This window comes from Mus caroli, unplaced genomic scaffold (assembly GCF_978045245.1).
Source record: "Mus caroli unplaced genomic scaffold, Mus_caroli_1 scaffold_7, whole genome shotgun sequence".
In the NCBI taxonomy this organism is placed as follows: domain Eukaryota; kingdom Metazoa; phylum Chordata; class Mammalia; order Rodentia; family Muridae; genus Mus; species Mus caroli.
Window position 1 is genome coordinate 7,667,617 of NW_028227262.1, and position 23,772 is coordinate 7,691,388.

Genomic DNA, 23,772 nt, shown 5'->3' on the forward strand with positions numbered 1-23,772 from the left:
CTACCGGAGGATTCAGCAATACCTCTCCTGGGCATATATCCAGAAGATGTCCCAACCGGTAAAAAGGACACATGCTCCACTATGTTCATAGCAGCCCTATTTATAATAGCCAGAAGCTGGAAAGAACCCAGATGTCCCTCAACAGAGGAATGGATACAGAAATTATGGTACATTTACACAATGGAGTACTACTCAGCTATTAAAAAGAATGAATTTATGAAATTCCTAGCCAAATGGATGGACCTGGAGGGCATCATCTTGAGTGAAGTAACACAATCACAAAAGAACTCACACAATATGTATTCACTGATAAGTGGATATTAGCCCAAAACTTAGGATACCCAAGATATAAGATACAATTTACTAAACGCATGAAACTCAAGAAGAATGAAGACCAAAGTGTGGACACTGTGCCCCTTCTTAGAATTGGGAACAAAACACCCAGGGAAGGAGTTACAGAGACAAAGTTTGGAGCTGTGATGAAAGGATGGACCATTTAGAGACTGCCGTATCCAGGGATCCTTCCCATAAGCAGCTTCTAAACGCTGACACCATTGCATACACTAGCAAGATTTTGCTGAAAGGACCCAAATATAGCTGTCTCTTGTGAGACGATGCCGGGGCCTAGCAAACACAGGAGTGGATGTTCACAGTCAGCTATTGGATGTATCACAGGGCTCCCAATGGAGAAGCTAGAGAAAGTACCCAAGGAGCTAAAGGGATCTGCAACCCTATTGTCGGAACAACATGTTGTACTAACCAGAACCCCGGAGCTCTTGTCTCTAGCTGCATATGTATCGAAAGATGGCCTAGTAGGCCATCATTGGAAAGAGAGGCCCATTGGACTTGCAAACTTTATATGCCCCAATATAGGGGAATGCCAGGGCCAAAAGAATGGGAATGGGTGGGTAGGGAAGTGGGGGGCGCTATGGGGGACTTTTGGGATAGCATTGGAAATGTAACTGAGGAAAATATGTAATAAAAATATTAAAAATTAAAAAAAGGAAAAAAAAAGAATATAATTTGATATATGGCTCTGTAGCTGCACAGATATAGAAGTTGAATATAAAAAAAACCTGGTAGCTATCTATGTAGGCAGTAAGTTAAATCAAGAAGAAATGAAATGTTCTTGAGAATGCACAAATGTATTCATAAGAATACACACTCAGGACTCTTCTACTTAGTAGGTAGACTGAGAAGACGAAACTAACAGGTACTATGCGTGAGAACAACGCTAGAAATAAATGTACAATTTGGAGAAGGTATTAGGAGGAAGCAGATAGATGAGGAGTTGGCCAATAATGTCAAGTAAGTTAAGAGAATAAAGAACAATGGTGGAGAATGTGATCCATGGTAGAGGTCGCTTTGGTACTAAGAGAGCACCTTAGTACCACAAACCATCTGAGCAGAATGACAGGCAGACAGTACAGGGCAGGAAAGAACTCAGTAGAGGTTGGAGATCTTGTAGGAATCTTTGCATAGAGGACATCTAAGAGAAGGAAGTGTTTGAGAGAACAAGGAAGATAGAAGGGTTTGGTATCGAGAAGTCAGGCACACAGAGGTAGACTAACATATAGAACCACAGAGAAGGAGGAAAAGACAGGATGCAAAGTAAAGAAAAGGAAGCAAGGAATTTGACTTTGCTCAGATATGAGTTTTCTGTGGGTAGGGGTGGCTAAGGAGAGGTTCTGAACTGCAGATACATTGGGGGAAACTGAGGTGGTTTCAAAGAAGCCAGGTGTGGTTGGAAAGGAGCAAGGAAGTGAAAATAACTATGAAATAAGAAAGGTGACTAGGATAACATAAAAGAGAAGTGCTGTTATGAGGATACATTCTTTCTGTGGAAGGAAGTTTCCAGAATGGAGCTTTGATGAAGCTGGACTATAAGAAATTCATTACAACACACACTCATTTAGAAACTATTCTAATTTAATTTCTGTTCCTGTGCAAAAATTCAAATTTGAAGAGAAAGAGGTTCATTTGGAGAAAGGAGTTCATATGGCTTACAATTCCAGCACAACTAAACCACGATAGCAGGAGTCGAATCAACTGGTCACATCTTTAAAAGCAGAGTAAATGTATGCATGCTATGTCTTTGCTTACATGGTTATGCTCAGCTGTTTCTTTACTCTTACCCAGTTCTGAACTCCCTGCCTAGGGAATGGCTGCCCACAGTGGGCTTGGCCTTTTCACATCATTTAGTTTAATTAAGACAGTTTCCTACTGACATCACCAAAGTTGCATCCAATGTAGACAGAACACCATGAAGGCTTTCCTCTCAGGTAATTCTATGTTATACCAAGTTGACAATGAAAGCTAGCCTTATTGATGCCCTTTTAAAACATGGCTATGGAAACATAAGAGGACCTTGTTCACATCAGGGTTTCAGGGGGACTGATAGTGACACCCTTGCCTTCATCTTAACATAAAAGAGAATTTGGAAGATTGCTTTAAGTAATGAAGATTCTGGGTCAGTCAACTTCTTTTCACTTTAATATATAATTGAGGTAATTGTTGGCTCACATCTTTGGATGTTTTGATCTATATTGCTAGACTGTGTGCTTTGGTCATGAAGAAGCTAACTATGGCAGAAGGATGAGTGTGGCAAAACCATTCATCTGTGATGGGCAAATATTTCAAATATACAATATGAAAGAGACTATGGTTGTACTCCAGATGACCTGAAGACTTATCACCATGCCCTGCATGGAAGGTTCCATCAGAATCCACTGGTGCCCTGCTGGGAAATAATTCTGTTACACATGATCTTCTGAGAATGTTCAATACTGAAACAATGAAAATTCTTTCTCAATATTTATAAACACCAATACAGATACATATAACATACATATAATCCATGTTGATATGTGTGTTATATATTCATATTTATGTACATGTAACATAGATGCCAAGCATAATTTCTTTATATGTTGAATATATAAAGAGTATCTCCAGTCATAAAGCATATAGCTTGGTGATAGAGCTCTTGCCTACCCTATTGAATTTTATCTGCAGCTCTGCAAAGGAAAGAAAAGAAATTAAGATTATCAACAATTCAATCTCATGGCTTTTTTGTGTGCAAGAAAATTCATGTGTGCTTATGTATATCCCTACCTTTGTTTACTTCCAGGGATCTTAGAAATGGGGAAGATTGTTGGCCCAATTATTGGACTTTTGTTGGGATCTTTCGTTGCACGTGTTTATGTAGACATTGGGTCTGTGAATACAGGTAACACAATGCATTTTATTTTTAAAGTCCTGTATAAGTTAAGTCTGGTTATTCCTCCCAGACCCATGCTTCCAGAAATAAGAATAAGATTCAAAATATATTTACAAATGCCATGGCCTTTTAGCTAGCTCTTCTCTGACTAGCTCATAACTTAAATCAATCCATTAATTCTAATCTACATTCTGTCACATATCTGGTTCCCTATACTCAGGTACCATGATTCTATTTTGTCACATCTTCCAGGATGAATTTCCTGCACCTGGCACTATCCAAGAATCCATTCTTCCTTCCAAATATCCTACCCCCTATTTCTATGATATAGGTTACCTATATCTATGATATAGGTCATCAATTTATTATTGACAGGTGCCACATCCATACATACACAAGATGTTTTCTATACAATTCCCCATTGGAGTCTAATAAAAGAATCTTCTTTTAAATAAAATTATATACAAATATAATAATTATGAAACAAAAACTATAAGGGAATATTTATGTTTAAAATGATCAGCCTCTGAAATTTGTCAACTTTTGATACTATTTTATGATCTATTCTATCTTGTTGTGTTTAAGGTTGTGTACTTCATTCAATTTCAATCCTAACTTATTATGAACCCAAAAAGTTGTGAGGTTATAACTATCTAGTCTTCAATCACATCAGAGAAATGAGAAGAAATAAATATTACCTGACTGAGTAGGAAATGTAGACAAGCAGCTTATAATATTATATAAAAGAGAGACATAGTTGGCTACCTTAACAGATCCCCAGAATTGTCTCTATAACACTAGGACATCCATCTTCAGTCTTCTGGCCAAGTATATCTGACAGACAGTTGTGAAGCAAAAGCTAGGAAGGACTTGCTTAGCCTGTATTTGCAGAGTTGTCAGTTGACTTCCCTGCACCCATTTGTCCTTTCTGGATAGAATTTTTTTTCTTTTTTCTTTTGAAAAAAAAAAAAGATTTATTTATTTTTATTTATATGAGTTCACTGCAGCTGTCTTCAGACACGCACCTGAAGAGTGCATCAGATCCCATTCCGATGGTCATGAGCCACCATGTGGTTGCTTGGAATTGAACTCAGGACCTCTGGAAGAGCAGTCAGCGCTCTTAACTACTGATCCATCTCTCCAGCCCCTTCTTTCCTCTCTGTCTCTGTCTCTGTCTCTGTCTCTGTCTCTGTCTCTGTCTCCCTGTCTCCCTCTCTCTCTCTCTTCTCTCTCTCTCTCTCTCTCTCTCTCTCTCTCTCTCTCTCTCTCTCTCTCTCTCTCTCTCTCTCTCCTTTCTTCCTTTCTCTCTTTCTTTCTTTTGTTATTCACTTTACATCCTGGTTACATCCTCCCACAACTCCTCCCTTCTCCCCTTCTCCTCTTCTCCCCTTCTCCTGTGATTGGGTGGGGTACTACTGACTATCCCACACCCACCCTAGCTTATCACGTCACTGCAGGGCTAGGCACATCCTTTCACACTGAGACCAGACAAGGCAGTCCAGGTAGAAGAACATATCCTATGGACAAGCAACAGATTTTGGGATAGCCTCATTCTAGTGTTTGGGATCCATATGAAGTCTTTGACCAAATGAGCTAGATGTTTTGAAGTTTTCCTAGAAACAAATCTTTAGAAGAAAGAGCATTGATGTAGTCTGAGGTAGGATCAGGCAGGATGCTGGTACATTAAGCCTCAGTATCTCAACATTCCAAAAGGCAAATTTTGGCAAAGCTATCTCTTTGTTTATTGTTTCTCAGTGACCATAAATCTTTCAGAGATAACATATATTTTTCTATTAACACAATGTATGAAATGTGCAATGTGCACTGATCAGTTAATGAAAATTCTTCATTTTTTTTTTTAAGCAAGTGGAACACATCTGTTTTTCTTAAGTTAGTTTGGACTGCATAACCAAACTACAACATAAACCTTCATCCAAGTCAAGTGAAAGGATGGCATGATGAATCTTGAAGACTCTTTAGCCAACAAGATCTATTGGCTATATATAGCTGAAGTTCTGGCTAGAGACATTTTTAGGTCTCAACCAGTCTCAGGGCTGCTCCATATACAGGGATCAGCAAATCATGTTACCTGTTCTGTTTGGTTTTCTTGATTTCTTTCTTCCTGTTTGCAGCCAAGATCTTCAGGGGCTTGTCCTCTATCAAATCTGATCCTTATTACTTTGAGTGGAATCTAAAACCTTTTCTTCTTTCCTGTTGACACATACACAGTCTCTCCTCCACCATAACATACTTTTTTCCAGCAGTTTTAAGTCATTATCAGTATAGACTGATCCAATAATAGTCTCTTTTCTTTCCAGGTCTGCTCCATTTTGACTACTCTCAAAGAGAACATATAATATCACCACTAGCATTGACCATGTAACCATGTTCATATTGCCAAATCAAAATGAGACTTACAGTGTCCAAATATACTCCTCTATAATGAAATATATTTACTAATGTTACTGAGACAGGGTTCCTTTGTCAGCCTAGGCTGTTCCGAATTTTCTCTGTAAATAGGGTTGGCCTTGAGGTTAAAAGGAACCTGTCTGTTACTGATTTGTCACCCAAGTATTGGGATCAAAGGCATGAGTTTATTTATTTGGCATCTGTGTAGTCTTAAAACATTTGTGTCAATTTTTATCTATATCTTCCTGTTTTGGAGATTTACTTTTTATGTAGATATATCTATCATTCTTTTTTCTCTCTTACTTTAACATTCTTCACTGTATTCAACTTTATTAAATTCCTTTCCATTTCAGTGCTTAAGCACACATTCAAACATATTGTAAAGCAATATTACATTGTCTCTATGACATGTGCTTATTTGACTTATTTATCTCCTCTAACAAAAGCCATTTATATTCTGCATTGCCAAGATGTTAAGTAACAAGTACATTTAATAAGCCTAACACTATTACTTTCTATATGTCACTTGTTTACTCCTTTTCTTGGATCTTACTGATCCATCATTTTTCTTTAGATGTTTCTCTTGTCCAGAGGTCTTCGAATTCCTTACTTGGATGATTTCTTTTCTGGGAAAGATAAAAGCAATAAACCCTGCCCCAACCTTAACTCTTGGTTCTTACATTAAGTAATAGGATATACCTTTCCTGGGCAAAATGCTATTTGGTAACAGAAAAGAATCATTATCTTTCATATTGAAATCAAACATACCTCATGTGTGTATATATACCTATATTCCCTTTCTTTATATAAATCTAAGATTGATATGTATTTATTTTTTAAATTACAAAGGACATTCTTACCTATTAAGCAAAAATTTGCATAATACCTTTAAGAAAAAAATGTGTCAGTGTGGATTTTAGACTATCATTTGCAAGCAGCCCTAACTATCAGCAGGGTTCCCCATCCTGACTTCATGTTTTTCTGTGATCCATTCTGCTCTCAAGGCTCTGACCAGTCCTGGACCCCCCTGTAAGGGCTCCTGTCCATTGACATGAACCATGTTTGGCCAGGCCAGAGCCTCTGGTCTTTGCCTACTCCATGAATGTAGTGGGCCCATGGTAGGATAGGCTGGGGCTTTCACCTTTCTTCCCAATCCTCTGCCTGGGGCCCAGCAACAGCTCATGTGCTCCTCTCTTGAGGGACACTCTGGTTGCTGCTTGTGTACATCTTTAGGCCTTAGTTGTGTGAGCCACACTGAGCTGTTGGGCCCATGGAAGGTTGTGTACATTCCCACTCATGACCTGCTTTTTATAGGCCTCCATTCTCCCTAGCTGTAGCCTTTCTATACACAGGGTCTTTCTTTTAGAAAATTTTTTAAAACACTGCTTAATTTTTTACTCTTTTCTTCAAAGACAGAGCTTTAAAACTGTTTTGTTTCATGGAGAATTAATCCCTCTACCCAGAAAGTTATCTCAAGTTGGTTTGGTTCTATGCTGTGGTTGGGCAACATTTGTAGAAGTTAAGTCTGGTACTGCCCCCCAGCCCTGTGCTCCCAGAAAAGAGACTCAGACTCAAAATATGTTTATACATACCTTGGCCATATAGTTAGACTCTTCTTTGACTGTCTCATAACTTAAATTAATCCATTTATTCTAATCTACGTTCTGCTACTTGGTTGGTTACCTATGCTCAGGTACGTGCATTCATCTTGTCACATCTTCTCAGACAAATCTCCCATCCCTGGCATTATGCCAGAACCCTTCCTGACTCCCAGATGTGCATCTTCCTATTTCCTATCAAAGCCATAGGCCATCAAATTTATTATTGGCAGGTGCCATAAGGTATTTTTTCTACAGAGTACAGTCCCTAAAGTGTGTGAGAATGCTCAGGAATGGTATCCCACTGCCTCCCTTGATCATAATTAATGTAAACCCTGCTTACAGATGGCAGACCTAAGGGGAACAGAACTAAGGATAAAATGTCAAATTCTGATTCAAAACCACCATTCTCCTACCACATTTCAGCCATATCTTTGTTTTTAAATTTTTACTTACAGTTTTCTTTTTTTTTTCCCAATGAGGCAGTCACAGTAGATAACAAAACAAGTATTTCAGTTATGTGATGACCATCAATTTAGTAAATTTTCACATAACAAACAGAAAAGCTCACTTACTTATGGAAAATATATCACCACAAAGTGCTGGATAAAGTTAGTTATTTTTCCTTAGTTTTATTCTTTTTATTAATTATGATATTTATTTACTTTACATTCCTATCACAGGTTTCCCTCCCTCCACTCTTTCCAGTTCCTCCCTCTTACCTTCCTCCCTCCATCTACTTACCCCTCCATCCAAAGATATACCTTGGCACAGGTGCAGTATGAATAGGTGCACCTTCTTCTACTGAGCCCAGTTAGAGGAAAGAGATCCAAAGCAGGCAATGTTGTCAGAAACAGCCCTGGCTCCTGGCTTAAGAGGCCACATAAAGATCAACCTGTACAACTGTTAACATATGTCCAGAGGGCATAGATTTGTCTCATACATGTACACTTGTTGGCAGTTCAGTATCTATGAGCACCTATGGACCCAACTTAGTTTATTCTGTAGTTTTTTTGTTGTATCAACCCATCTGGCTCATTCAATCCTTCCTCCCCCTCTTCTACAGAATTTCCCAAGCTCCATTTAATCTTTGGCTGTGGCTCTCTGAATCTGTTTTGATCATTTACTGGGTATGCCATTCTATTACAAATATGTTATGTTCCTGTCTGCTACTATACCAGAATATAATTTATAGTGTCATGGGTAGGTTCCCTCTCTTGGCATGGCCCTCAACCCGGGCCAATCATTAGTTGGCTTTTCCCTCAAATTCTGCTCCATGTCTTACCAGTGCATATCTTGTAGGCAGAACAAATTGTGGGTCTAAGCATTTGTGAGTGGGTTGATGTCCCAACCCCTCCAATTGAAGTCCTTGCTTATTATAGGAGTTGTCTAATTCAGGCATCATAACCTCCATTTCTAGGAGTCTTAGCTAAGGTCACCTTCATTAATTCCTGGGAATTTTCATTGTCCTAGGTTTCTAGCTCCTCCCAGAGATGACTCCTAATTTAAGGTGTCTCTACTAGACCTCTCTCTTTTTCTCCCTGTCTCCTCCTCCAACATCATCCCTCCTGTTCCCATCTCCACTTCTTCCCAAAATAGTTAATTTTTAATGAATGCACAAAACATAAAAATAATTGTATTTTGTTTTATTATTTGTATGTATATGTGCATGTCTATGTGTGCTTGTGGGGGTGCATGCTGAAGTCAGAGAGGGTGTCAGATCTCCTGAAATTAGAGTTACAGGCAAAAGTATAAATAACTCTTGGCCACTGAACTGTCTTTCTGGCCCTTTCCTCACCTATTATGGTGTTTTAAGACATGGCTACATCAGGATAAACTTAGTTCCTTTAATATGTCTCAAATCTTTTTTAAAATTATTTAACAAATTTTAATTAGGTATTTTCTTCATTTACATTTCAAATGCTATCCCAAAAGTCCCCCATACCCCCCTCACCTCCCCTCCCCACCCACTCCCACTTCTTGGCCCTGGTGTTCCCTGTACTGAGGCATATAAAGTTTGTAAGAATATGCCTCAAATCTTGTTTCTGTCTTTTTGAGATAAACCTTTAACTATTACTACATGTACTACTTCAGACCCTTTTCTTCTTACTTAATTTAACTTCACAGAATGAGTCAACCTCAGATACTTTTTCTAAAGGTCTGAATTACCCCCATGAGGTGGTGGATGCCTGTAATCCCAGCACGTGGGAAACAGATAAAGATGATCACAAGTTCAAGACACAAACAAGAATGATAACAAATGTATAAATGGTGAACAATGATTTGCAAAGATTATGTTTAGATGCGTTTGTGAATTGTAAAATTTTTCTATAGTTTACTAAGGAAAAATTATGTAAGCTAATATAATATCTACATTTCTTTACAGATGACCTGACCATAACTCCCACTGATACACGCTGGGTCGGTGCTTGGTGGATTGGCTTTTTGGTCTGTGCAGGAGTGAATATCCTGACCAGCATCCCCTTTTTCTTCTTTCCAAAAACACTCCCAAAGGAAGAACTACAGGATAATGTGGATGTGACTAAATATGAGAAAGTTGAAAAACATAGAGAAAGAGCCAAAAAGGAAAACCTTGGAATCACTAAAGGCAAACATGAAAACTTTAAACTCTATTTGGTTTAGATGGGTCTGTGTTTAGTGGGCATCTGTCACTTGTGCTGAGTTAAGACAGTTTGTCACGAAATGTCCCTACTCAGATATGTTAAACGTCTTCCATGGTCACCACTTGAAAATAACTGACATAATAGGGAACCTGGCTTATTTTAGATTAGATTAATGAAGAGTTTAAGTCAATCTGCACACTCAATGAGCAAATATATTTTCCCATCTGTTTTGGTAGTCCTATTTTGCAGACAATATTAGTCTAATTTAAAAAAAAAAGCAACCAGAAATCAAAGATAAAGACAAAGATAAAAGATCTTTTGATAAGAAAAATGTTTAGCTGTGAGCAACCTTGAAGTCAAGGCCAATAGATGACACAATCCTCTATATTTGAAGGTGCATGGTAGTTTGGAGGAGAATTGTTTCCTTAGAACAAACTGTCCTAAAATAAGCAGGAATGCTACTAACTGGAAATGCAGAGTAGAGATGCTTGTGTGAGAAGCTACGGTGGGATAGTGGAGTGTTATTCAACAGTGCCCATTCTTAAAATGAGGCACTATTTTCACAGTTGTGTAGTATTCTCCAGAAGTCATAGTTAGTACATAAGGTGTATGGCTTAGGGTCTAGAATTCTGAAAGTGTATAGTTGGAAGATGCTAAGCCAGTACTTTCCCTGTCAAATGAAGGTAATAGTGAGTTATATACTGGGTTTCTGTGTTGTTCTGGCGCAGACTACCATGGTGGCTGAGCATTTTATTGATGATATTGCTATTTCTTCCACCATTCACAACTGCCGACACCAATGGGTGGTGAATGGTCACATGTCTGCCTTAAACATTAAAGATCATGGCTGAGGAGCTAATAACACTGGGAGCCAGTGCAGAGGCTTGAATCTTAGAATCATAGCCATGTTAAAGATTCTCCAGACAGGGCAAATGTTGACATGTGTGCAACCTTGTGGTCTACCAGATCGACCTAAACTTCAAAACTGGGAAAGAACTTAGCAGAGAATAAGACATAGAAAAAATAACTGTGCATCATGGAGACTCATTTAGGAGGACAGGAATGTCAACAAACATGGGTGAATTCTAAAGCTCCCAGAAATACTGTCAACAGCCATTTTACTGATAAAGATGAATTTTGCCACTAGAGTCCATTTTTTTTCTCATTAAACTGCACTGTCTCTGCTTCTAAATGTTTTATTCTTGGTACTTTTATCTAAATGAAATTTGGGGTAATTTATGAAAGATAGTATAAAATTATAAAATCAAGACAGAAGACATGAAAAGGAAAGAGACTGTTAACTCTGAATTTCAGCCAAATCATCTTCAGTGAGATCCAATCCACTTCTTAGATACAGGCTACAAACTTGACTTTCAGCTTCTTAAAGAGTGCAAACTTGGAAGGTTCCTGATATACACCGACTGGTCAGCATTCCTTACACTGAGACCTTTGAGTTGAGATGTTTATGGCTATCACTAGGTGCTTCAAATGTGTGTCCTGTGAGAGCTGGTGAGATGTTGGGGTTGTCCTGGCTGCAGCATGTTTCCGGGAGCATTCATAAGCTGTTAGCTTATCTATTCTTACATTACAGAGTAATACCACCAGAGTCAGAAATGAAACTTCATCAAAGCTGGTTCCTCACTGATTCTTGAAAATGGTCTAGTCACTGTCTAGTGAATGCATGATAGAAGGAAATGAGAGAAAAACAAATGAAAGTGTGGACAGAGACACAATCCCATCTTTTTATAGTTTTGTTTGTGCTTTGATTCATATATAACCTGTTGTGTCATAATGTCAATTTGACTTAAATAATGATATAGAACTTTAGTCCCAAGGAGTAAAGATTTATCAGATGCATTTGTGTTTCAGAAAAAAAAAATCAGTGATACTTTAGGAGAATGCTGGACACAAAATGCAAGAAGGGCCATGTTAAGTTGGTGGTCTGTATGATCTATTGTTTCAGATTTCTTGCCATTCCTGAAGAGCCTCTGCTGCAATCCTATTTATATGCTGTTCAGTCTTATGAGTGTGCTCCAGATAAATGGATTTGCCAGTACATTTACCTTCTTGCCCAAATACCTGGAGCAGCAATATGGAAAATCCACTTCAGAGGTAGTATTCCTCATAGGTATGTACATTCATTGTCAGTAGCACCTCCCCCTCACACAAGGACATGTCTAACAGTAAGAAAATGTGAATAGGAGAATACAAGGAAATGAAATCTCTTAGGATAGTCTTGCAAATTTCTTCCTTGAAAACTCCAAGGAAATCAAGAAATGATATAATCAGAAAAAAGCCCCGAATTCCCTCTCTGATTTCTCTCCAAACTGAATGGAAATCATCATAGTTACAGATATCTTAGGAGAAGCTCATATTAGTCAGTTTTCAAATACTAATCTGTTAATAAAGAGTGAACTCACTGGGCTTCTGTATCTTACACCCACATTTTACATCTGGGCTTCAGTTCTTGCTCTCCACATTTCCCCTTAATTCAGTGGCTCAGATGCCTCTTGGTCTGATGAGTCTGCGCAGCCACACTCTGCTTTTCTTGTTAGTTACATGAAACCTAGAGACCCTACTTTACCCTTGAAAACTGAGGAACATGGAACCACATTATCTAGAATACCTTGAAAATGCAAATAACAGTCCTTATCTTAAAATGCATAAATTAAAGGCAGTGGTGTGGAGCTGCAAAGGATGGTTAGGCTCTTCCAACTCTGGGGGTAATGTGGTGTGAATCCACCCTACACGGGATTTTCTTTTTCCCTCTTCCTTCCCCTTTCCCCCTTCCCCCCTCTCTCCTTCCTTCCTTCTTTCTCTTTTCTTTGATTTTGTATAGGGAAAGAGAGTCAGGGAGGAAAAATGCTGGACATCAGCCATGCACAAAATGTTTTACACTTGATAGACACAAATTCAGTAGCAACCTTCAAAATCATCTAGAGAAAAGTCGAATTCCCAATACACAGAGTGGAAAGAAACAAATTAAATATTTAGAAGTGTGTGTGTTTTGTATAATGCTCATAAGGTTTTTATAATTTGCTACAAATGATTAAGTAAATGCTAATTGTGTTTTTAAAGTGGTGTTATGGGTATTTGCAAACCTCATTTTATGTAATATATGAGTGAATAGGGGTAGAATCACAGTATATTTAAGATAAATTGTTTTTTAAGTATGATATATTGGACAAATTGATAACATTTATTTTTCTGATGTCCTTATAAATACTACTTCACTTGTGTTTATAGGTGTTTATACCTTACCTCCAATATGCCTTGGATATTTAATTAGTGGCTTTATTATGAAGAAGTTTAAGATCACTGTCAAGAAAGCTGCATACCTAGCATTCGGCCTGTCCTTGTTTGAATATATTACTTTTCTCTGTAACTTTTTGTTGACCTGTGATAATTTCCCAGTTGCTGGATTAACCACCTCTTATAAAGGGTATGTTGTTTCCTAATGAAGATCAAAATGTTTTCACAATTGCTGGTTCACTTTTTTAAAAGATTGTACATGGCCAGATCATTTTATTATGACTTAATGACAGTGATCCATGGTTATTTCATATTTTTCTTCCATTCATCAATTTTACGCCATCTCATACAAGGTGTGATCTTATTAAAGAGGCCTGAGAACTATCAGTGTGTAAGTTTATTCCATATGCATATGGGTGGTGGTGATATTCTAGTCTACTTTAAAGTGTATATATACATATAATCTGATATATATATATAATCTGATATATGTATATATATACATATAATCTGATATATATATATATATATATATATATATATATATATATATATATATATATAAATCTGGACATTTCCCATTCAATTTGGAGACATACGAATTAAAACTCAGGATTAGTGTGTTTACAAACAATGGCTCCCAGACTCCCAGAGTCGAGTTGTACCAAGTCCATCTCCTGTCCTGCTTACTCCACGTTGTACTTGAAGAACAGGATTTGAATTTAGCCTCAAGACTCCCACATTTTCCTGTTTAAATCTCCTTGTCAGTGCTGGGCATTTTCTATCTCAGAAGAGCATGTGTGGTCAGTCAAACACTCCATTTTGGGAGCTAAATGAACCAACTATCTTATAAACAGAAATTGCAGATTTTGCTCAAATCAGCCCTCTTTCATTACTTTCCCTCATGCAGATCTATAAGAGATTAGCTCTCTTCAATTTTGCTCTGACAGCAGAATATTTTCCCATAAGGTAGGCACTTTAGTTTTGGTTTTGATGTAACTAAAAACCCATTCATGAGATCACTGGAGCAAATAACTCGTAGGCCAAAATCATAATAGAGGGACCACAGGTTGATATATGAATGATTTCTATTTCTGTTCTGGGGGAGAAGGTGATTCTCATTCTCTCTCTCTCTCTCTCTCTCTCTCTCTCTCTCTCTCTCCTCATATGTGTATACATGCTTAGATGAAAAGAAGCAAACAAAATGCTTGGGCAGATTTTTCAGCATTCATACCATTATTTCAAATTATTTCAGAGTTCAGAACCCTCTCTATGTGGAGAAAAATGTCCTTGCTGACTGCAACACAAGGTGCAGCTGCTTAACAGACACATGGGATCCAGTGTGTGGGGACAATGGCCTAGCTTACATGTCAGCTTGCCTCGCGGGCTGTGAGAAGTCCGTTGGAACTGGAACCAACATGGTAAGACTCCTTTCAGGGTTTAGGCTGATGTTTTGTGTCCTGAGCTAACCTGTGCTACGACTTAAGCCTTCATCTGCTCAAAACCAGAGTAGTCCTTGCTTAAAATAGATTAATATTTTTGTGAACAACTCAATTGACTCTGTATATGCATACTTGATGTTACAATTCCTGGTGGTGATATAAAACTGTGACGGAGTCTGAGCATTATTTTGTCATTACAAAGGGTTCAAATCATTATTCAAATGATCTGAATTTAAATGCCCTGGATGGTTGGAGAGCTAGCTCAGATATAAAGAGCACTTGCTGTCGCTCAAAACTCCAGCTCCAGGCCGTCTGACAGTCTTCTGACTTTCTCAGGCACCGGCATGAACCTGTTTGTATTAACACATATACAGAAGAATACATAGAAATCAACATTAGAACTAGTAATTACTCTGCACAGAATTTCCCCTTTGTTGAAATAGGGTTTCATGAATCCCAGGATGGCCTCAGACTTGACGTGTACTTGAGATTGACAGAAAACTTTTCATATCATGAAGTTTTTGCCCTCTATCTATCTATCTATCTATCTATCTATCTATCTATCTATCTATCTATCTATCTATCTATCTATCATCTATCTACCTACCTCTATTGATTGATTGATTGATTGATTGATTGATTGATTGATTGATTGGGGTGTATGTGTGTGTTATCTATAAGCATGTGCAGAAGATGGGTGCCTCTTAATTCTCAGGTCCCATGTACTTCTGAGACAGGATCTCAGTGTTCAAGAATTTTCTGGTTCTTTTAAGCTGCCTGGCAAGTAAACCCAGGAAGTTGTAGGGTTGTTGGCCCATGACCGCCACTGAGCACAGCTGCTTGGTGGTATGGAACACGGGGAATTTGACTGCTGCATTTACCCTGTGCCTCCTCTGGAGTGGGTACCGGGCTGTAGGAAAGCACCAAGACACTAATCCAGGGGCAGGAAAGCGCAGTCTGAGATATGGGCAAGCTGGAGCTGGCTCAGGGTTCCCTGGGCCTGTGATGAGGCCAGGGCTATGGGGTTCTTATGCTCTTGGACATCCAAGCACCTCTGGTAGTTGCTAAAGAGCCAAGAATGGGAGTCAGGGGCCCAAGGGCTTGGGGAAGTGTCTAGCCCGGGGTGTGGGAGATAAGGGAGTGTGGGGGTAAGGGAATCTCTGTCTGGCCTCTCCTGGCAGAAAAATTGTCCTTAGCTTGATGGCAGTTGTGTCTGGGAACACAGAGAGGCCTTCTACTGGAGACTAAAGTACCACTCTATAGGCGAAGGCCTTCTCCACTGCTCCTAACAGCAGATCTGGATGAAGAGTCAGTTCATGGTTCCAAACAGCTTATTGTCATGGTAGAAAGTGGATGCATAAAATCATATCCCATTTCTCAGGGTGGGCCTGAGATTAAATACCGTATGCAGGGAGGAATGTGTGGGAAGGAAAGCTTATTGGTAACACTCTCCTGGTCTCCAGATACCTCATTAGAATGGAGAACTCTGTTTTGAGCCTACTTGACTGTGGTCACATCTCTTTTCCTATTATCTTGGTCTGGGATGTTAGGGATGCCTACATGTGGAAGGGCTTGAGGGCATTGCCCTTGTGGGACTGATGGCCACAAGTCTCTCTATAGGTGGCTGTGACTACATGACAGGGGCCTGGTGCTGAGAGAAGGCACTGCTCCTCCTATACCTTCAAAGTCTCTGGGGCTTCTAGCTTTTAGCAGGACCTTACCACACTCTCTCTCATTGTCCACCACCCTGCAGAGAGTTACCTGTTCCCACCATCAGAGCATCCGTGTTGCAAGCACATCCTCTATTCATGCATTCTTCACATGCCTGCTGCGGACATGAACTTACATCCTCATGCTTGGACAGGACATTACTGACTGTTCCATCTCCCCAGCCCCCAATCATCATAGCTTAGCATGATAAAGAATCAAGCCTTTTTCCTTTCCTGAAACATGTTAGAATACATGTTTGGTGGTTGGTAATCAGACTTGGAAATATAACAATTAAAAAAAAAACTTGGCTTTATTTGTTAAGTAAACACTTTTTTTTTTGAGGACATAACTTAATCAGTAAGTACCTGACTATTCCATCAACATTTTGACACACATGATATTTTAGTACTTAGCAGTAGGTAGAAACAAACAAAGCCATTTTTACTTCATTGTTAAAAATTATCTTTGCCAGTGCCTGGCAAATAGAGAAATAGATGCTCACAGTTATCTATAGGATGGAACACAGGGCCCCCAATGTAGGAGCAAGAGAAAGTACCCAAGGAGCTAAAGGGGTCTGCAACCCTTTAGGTGGAACAAAAATATGAACTAATCAGTACCCCCAGAGCTTGTGTCTCTAGCTGCATATGTATCAGAAGATGGCCTAGCTGGCCATCATTGGGAAGAGAGTACCCTTGGTCTAGCAAACTTTATATGTCCCAGTATAAGGGAATGCCAGGGCCAAGAAGTGGGAGTGGGTGGGGAGGGGAGCAGGGTGGGGAGGAGGGTATAGGGGACTTCTGGGATAGCATTTGAAATGTAAATGAAGAAAATATCCAATTAAAAAAAAAAAGCAAAAAAAAAAAAATCTGCAGGCTAGAAAATTGGCTCACTGGGTAAAGGCATTTGCCACTTACTACCAGAATCATAATCTGGTTCCACATGATAGAAAGGAAGGACTAAATTCCATACATTGTTTCCTGACTTCTACATGCATGCCATCACACAAAAATACACACACATAGACACATACATGCACATGCATGCCCACCATAAACACACATACACACATGTGCACACACATATACAAGTAAAACCAAACAAACAAATAAAATAAGAGAAAGATAAAGTGTGAATTCAAAATAAGTGAATTTTTACAAATTTACTCAGTGTGTTTAAAATATACCAAATTTTAAAATCTACCTGTTATATTCTAGTGATATAATGTGAGATACCAAAAAAAAAAAAAAAAGAGATGGAAATAAAAAGGAAAATTAACCGCATTTTAATTAGAGTTTTTTTTTTTTTTATTTAATGGCATTTCTGCTGAAACTTGGGTCCTCATTCAAACTAGATGGGTGCTCATTCTCTGAGTCATATCATTGACCCAACACTCTCCATTTTGATCCAACTGGCTGTGCAGATAATACTGAAGGTTTAAGGCCAATATCTTTCTTCTTTGACAGGTGTTTCAAAATTGCAGCTGCATTGGGTCATCAGGAAACTCATCTGCAGTCCTGGGGCTGTGTAAGAAAGGCCCTGACTGTGCTACCAATCTGCAGTACTTTTTAATCCTGTCAGTATTTGCCAGTTTCATCTACTCACTCGCAGCCATACCTGGGTACATGGTGGTTCTGAGGTATTAAGTAAACCCTTCATTGAGTTTTCTCTCTTTCGTTCTTAGTAGTATGTGCATAGTGAGTGTATGATATGTGTGCACATGTGTGCATGGTGTGGGCTCCTATGTTTTTCCAAGAATGCAGGCAGATCAGAATGTTGGGGAATCTGTTCTGTCCTTTCACTTCTAATTGAGGTATGGACTTTCTTATTATGTCTGCTGCTGGGCTGCCTGTGTACTCCAGCTGACCTGCCTAAGGTTGTAAGAAATTTTGTTTTCTCCTATTACTTCACTGAAGGAATTAGAGATGCGTACTACTGAATTGGGCTTTTAATTTAATTTTATTTTTTTACATATATTCCTTGGCTCTAGAGACTGAACTTGGGTCATCAAACCTTTGAGGCAAGCATGTCTACCCACTCTCCCATGCAACTACTGCCATCTAGATGTATTTTTGTCCATTTTTTTTTTCTGAATAAACACCCTAGGAGTCATGGTTCCAAGAACCTCGATGTTCTAAGTAAGATTCCTTTATCAAGACTGTTACATTAAGGACTTCTAAATTTAACAGTAATTTTAAGTTTTCTGAAAAATTTTTCCAGTCCTTTCCTATCTTCTTCCCTTATTAAGCCTAAATGAAGAGACTTCTTGGTTTGGCAATTGAGAGTAGTTGCCTACCACTCATTTTCTACGGCTCAGCTAACTGAGCTGCAGAGTGTGAAGCTCTCTGTGTAAAACGGTCCAGTCCTCCTTGACATTCTGAGCCCAATCTGTCTTTAACAAAAGCCACGAATGCAGTCATAGATGTTCTTTAACCAGTAGGCACATGAGTGCTATGTTAGACATTCAACCCTCACACAAACTAAGCAAGTTGCATAGCCAATTTCAAAATTTTATATTATAAATCAGCAGCTGGTTTGTTTCCAGTCTATCAAACTTCACACCCACTAGCAGTGGGAAATAGTTCAACTCCACCTTTCCTGTCTCATTGGAATTCAGAAGCAATGTTGAATTAACCATGATGTGTTAAACTTTAAGAGTGAACGAAGATGTCATTTCTCCCTTCTTTACCTCTTTCCCCTAGGCTTTTCCATTCCCATGTCCACATTTCCTTTGTGTCCCCATTCCTTCTCCTTATCCAAATCTCTTTCTCCTTTCCTTCTCCATTGCTTCTGTCTTCTTCTCCCCCTCACATCTCTGTTCTCTTCTGCTTTCTTTTCTTTCCTTACTTCCCCTTCACTTCGCCTCCCCTTCTCTTCCCCCATCCCCTTCCCTTCCCCCATCCCCTTCCCTTCCCCCATCCCCTTCCCTTCCCCCATCTCCTTCCCTCCCCCTCCTCTCCCCCTCCCCTTCCCTCCCCCTCCTCTCCCCCTCCCCCTCCCCTCCCCCTTCTCTTCCCCCCTTCCTCTTCCTTTCTCCCTTCCCCTTCCCTCCCCCTCCCCTTCCCCCCTCCCTTCCCTTCCCCTCCCCCTTTCCCTTCCCCTCCCTCTCCCCTTCCCTATCAAGGACTGGCCTCAGTGGGCCCCTCCTCAGGAGAATCAGAGTCCAGGTACAGGTGGGCAGGGAGTTGGCAAAAAAGGAGACAAACAGACACAAGCACAAGGGAATGTTGTATCTGAAGGTAATTTGTCAAAGCGAGCATTAGACTTATATATTACAGAAGAAAACAAAGAAGTTAAGTGAAACAACAGCCAAGGTACATTGAAGTTATCTGACACAAAACAGAGAAATGTATTCCAAAGACTGGCAGGAACCAGGCAAAGTTTACAGTTAAGAATAAGAACAGCAGACAACTGTGCTCTGGCCAGGAAGGTGGCTGGATGTCTGGAGCCCAAAAATGGTGCTGCCTCAGAAGCTCTGTGGCTCTTGCCTGTCCAAGAGGCTGTTAGCTTCTGTAGACCACACTCTCACCTGTGCAGGCTGCTTTCTGCCGAGTCCGGGAACCAAGGTGGCTCCCGCCAATCCTGAGTCAAAATCCTAGGGACACCCAAGATATAAGATACAATTTACTAAACGCATGAAACTCAAGAAGAATGAAGACCAAAGTGTGGACACTGTGCCCCTTCTTAGAATTGGGAACAAAACACCCATGGAAGGAGTTACAGAGACAAAGTTAGGAGCTGTGACGAAAAGATGTACCATCTAGAGACTGCCATATCCAGGGATCCATCCCATAATCAGCTTCCAAACGCTGACACCATTGCATACACTAGCAAGATTTTGCTGAAAGTATCCAGATATAGCTGTCTCTTGTGAGACTATGCCGGGGCCTAGCAAACACAGAAGTGGATGCTCACAGTCAGCTATTGGATGGATCACAGGGCTCCCAATGGAGGAGCTAGAGAAAGTACCCAAGGAGCTAAAGGGATCTGCAACCCTATAGGTGGAACAACATTATGAACTAACCAGTACCCCGGAGCTCTTGACTCTAGCTGCATATGTATCAAAAGATGGCCTAGTCGGCCATCACTGGAAAGAGAGGCCCATTGGACATGCAAACTTTACATGCCCCAGTACAGGGGAACGCTAGGGCCAACAAAATGGGAATGGGTGGGTAGGGAAGTGGGGGGGGTATGGGGGACTTTTGGGATAGCATTGGAAATGTAATTGAGGAAAACACGTAATAATAATAATAATAATAAAAAAGAATAAGAACAGCCCTGCCTAGAGTCAGCTAATGACAGAGGCCAGGTGAGGATTTCACACCCTAGTCACAATTTATGGTATTCTTCTGAGTCTTGTGAAAGCTTGCACCAGGGGGTTCTGCTCTAGTAGACCTTTCCATGAATAATGCAATACTGTAGTTCTTTCTTAAACCACAACCCCCTTTTTTCCTAAGCCATGGTAAATTCTTGCATATGGGAGTAAGTTGGCTGCTCTTTTAAGTATCTGTAGGGAATCTCCAAGAAGAACTCAATAACTTTCTTCCAATTTGCAATGTAGTCTGCCATACCTGACTATAATGAGAATTCTAAGTTTACTGTTTTGAACTATCCCTGAGAATACTAGCTCCTATCAGCAAACTGAGATACCTGATTACTAACTGACAACACTGGGGCATTTTGTCTGGATGAATAACAGTCTTACAGATTTCAAGCCCAGTGTCAGCTCAAGGACTGCCTAGGACATCAGTGAAGACCAGGCAGTAGAGTTTAACCTGATTTAGGTATTAGTAAAATCATTTCTTGGAGGCACTTATAATAAAACAATACTGAAAGAAAGCACACAAATCCATACACTAACTAATGCAGGGACAGGTTTGGAACATTTGTGCCAAGGTTCCAGGAGACTGAATTTCCATGAAACTCTTTGCCTCAGGACTGCGACCAAGCCTTTAGGCCTGTCACACAGACTTCACTGGAGTGGGTGTGGCACTTCCCCTTCCTCTTCCCTTCCCCTCATTTCCCTTCCCCTCCCCCTCCCCCTCCCCTTCCCCTTCCCCTTCCCTTCCCCTCATTTCCCTTCCCCTCCCCCTCCCCCTCCCCCTCCCCCTCCCCTTCCCCTTCCCCTTCCCCTTCCCCTTCCCTTCCCTTCCCTTCCCTTCCCTTCCCTTCCCTTCCCTTCCCTTCCCTTCCCCTCATTTCCCTTCCCCTCCCCCTCCCCCTCCCCCTCCCCTTCCCCTTTCCCTTCCCTTCCCTTCCCTTCCCTTCCCTTCCCTTCCCTTCCCTTCCCTTCCCTTCCCTTCCCTTCCCTTCCCTTCCCTTCCCTTCCCTTCCCTTCCCTTCCCTTCCCTTCCCTTCCCTTCCCTTCCCTTCCCCTCCCCTTCCCCATTCCCTTCCCTTCCCCTCCCCTGCCCATTCCCCCTTCCCTTTCCTTCCCATCCCTTCCCTTCCTCTCCCCTTCTTTTTCCCTTCCCCTCCCCCTCCCCTTCCCCTTTCCCCTTCCCTTCCTCTTCCTCCTTCCCCTTCCCTTCCCCTCCTCTTTCCCCTTCACTCTCCTTCCCTCTTTCCCTTCCCTTCCCCCTTCCCTTCCCTTCCCCCTTCCCTCTTCCCCTTCCCTTCCCCTTCTCCTTCCCTTCCCCTTCTCCTTCCCTTCCCCTTCTCCTTCCCTTCCCCTTCTCCTTCCCTTCCCCTTCTCCTTCCCTTCCCCTTCTCCTTCCCTTCCCCTTCTCCTTCCCTTCCCCTTCTCCTTCCCTTCCCCTTCTCCTTCCCTTCCCTTTCCCTTCCCTTTCCCATTCCTCTTTCCCTTCCCTTTCCCATTCCTCTTCCCTTCCCCTTCCCCCCCACCTTCCTTCTTCCCCTTCTCTTCCCCTGTCCCCCTTCCCCTTCACTTCCATTTCCCATCCCCTCCCCTACCCCCTCTTCCTCTCTTCTCTTCTCTTCTCTTCTCTTCTCTTCTCTTCTCTTCTCTTCTCTTCTCTTCTCTTCTCTTCCCACTCCTCCCTTAGCCTAACCTACACTACCCTACCCTCCCTCCCTCCTCTGCTCTCCTCTCTTCTCCTTTCTTCTCTCCCTTTGTCTAACCCTTCCTTTCCCTCCACTTTCTTCTTCCTTTCACCTGCTTCTATTCATTATACACACTCATTGGAATCGGATAGATATATGCCCTCTATTCATTTTCCATTGTAAAATGTTATATGTTTTAATACTGTCCAAATGGAGATGTGCTATATGCCATGTTCATAAGTTGATGGAGAGATAAAGGCATCAAGTATTGCTAGTGAATACGACTTAAGGCTTATTCTGGAAAGTGAGGGTTATTTGTCTGTGACATCTGTCACTCCATCACCTGCCAGGCAGATTTAGCTGATGTGGCTACGTGGTCTCTCCTTTCTCCCTCACTGTTCCAGATACCTCAGTTCCAAAGCTGCATGATCAGTTGATAAGGATGAATTTTCCTCCCAGAGAAGGATAGTCTTAGGCGAAGGGCAGATGAACAGTTGAACTCTTCTGTTAGAGTCTGCAAAACACTCTCAAAAGAAGTTCTCGTGTTTACTGCATGCCTGTTCTAACTTCCATCCGTCACTCAGTTTTTAAATAATTTTACATTTTGATGTTGACTCTTCGACTGGGGGCAAAACAAAAAACAAACAAACAAAACAAGCAAACCCCAAAAACAAAAAAACAAACAAACAAAAAACAAACAAACAAAAAAACCCAACAAAACAACAACAACAAAACCCGAGGTTAATTGTTAATTGATATTTTAATGTATGGTTATTTAAAACATTTTATGTGTACGAGAATGTGTGGGGTGTGTATGTGTGTGTGTGTGTCTGTGTCTGTGTGTTGTGTGTGTGTTTATTTCAATAGCTATGGCATTCATATTAAAATAAGAGAACATCTTACAGAAATTGGTTCTCTTTTCACCATGTGGGTTCCACATATTGAAACTATTGGTCAATCTTGGAGGGAGGCAAGAAGCCTTACCAACTGAGCAATCTTTTAGCCCAAATGTGTGATTTCTTTATGTAATGAGGTTAGGGTCTATTCAAATTAGTTTTCTTGTATTTCTTTGCTTTTTCTTGCTGAATTTGATGACTGCAATGTAAATGATGGATAAAGTACTACCATTTGTATTCTAACATGACTCTTCTATGTTGTTGTGCTTCTTGAAATCTTTTATGGAGTCACTCCCTAAATTAAATACCAAGTTGCATATATTATGATTTTCTTACCTATATTTTAAAAAGGCTTTGGTACTCCTAATTTATGAGAGTATTTTTCATTTTGTACCCTAATAGGCCTCCACCTTGTATTTAATTCTCAAAACCACCTCAAGTCTAATTTTTGGCAGTACAGGAAAAAAAAAAAAACAACACCTAAGGTGGATACTTCCATATAGCATTTTCTTAATGTCATAATGTGCATAATGGATTCTCTGTTTTGTTGGACTGCATTTACCATATCTCCAATTTTTATATGGCATGTGATTGCTTTAACAATACAACAAAATGGCAAAC

The 23,772-nt window shown here is 40.3% G+C and overlaps 1 protein-coding gene across 1 annotated transcript in view; it reads left to right on the forward strand.

Moving 5' to 3' along the window:
- Nucleotides 1–23,772, forward strand: part of LOC110287587 (solute carrier organic anion transporter family member 1A1) — a 56,071-nt gene that overhangs the window by 24,110 nt on the left and 8,189 nt on the right. The window contains exons 6-11 of the mRNA XM_021154160.3: nucleotides 3,131–3,229; nucleotides 9,614–9,835; nucleotides 11,815–11,979; nucleotides 13,098–13,293; nucleotides 14,359–14,524; nucleotides 17,719–17,891. Of these exons, the coding sequence (XP_021009819.1) occupies nucleotides 3,131–3,229; nucleotides 9,614–9,835; nucleotides 11,815–11,979; nucleotides 13,098–13,293; nucleotides 14,359–14,524; nucleotides 17,719–17,891 (1,021 nt within the window). The remainder of the gene's footprint in view (nucleotides 1–3,130; nucleotides 3,230–9,613; nucleotides 9,836–11,814; nucleotides 11,980–13,097; nucleotides 13,294–14,358; nucleotides 14,525–17,718; nucleotides 17,892–23,772) is intronic.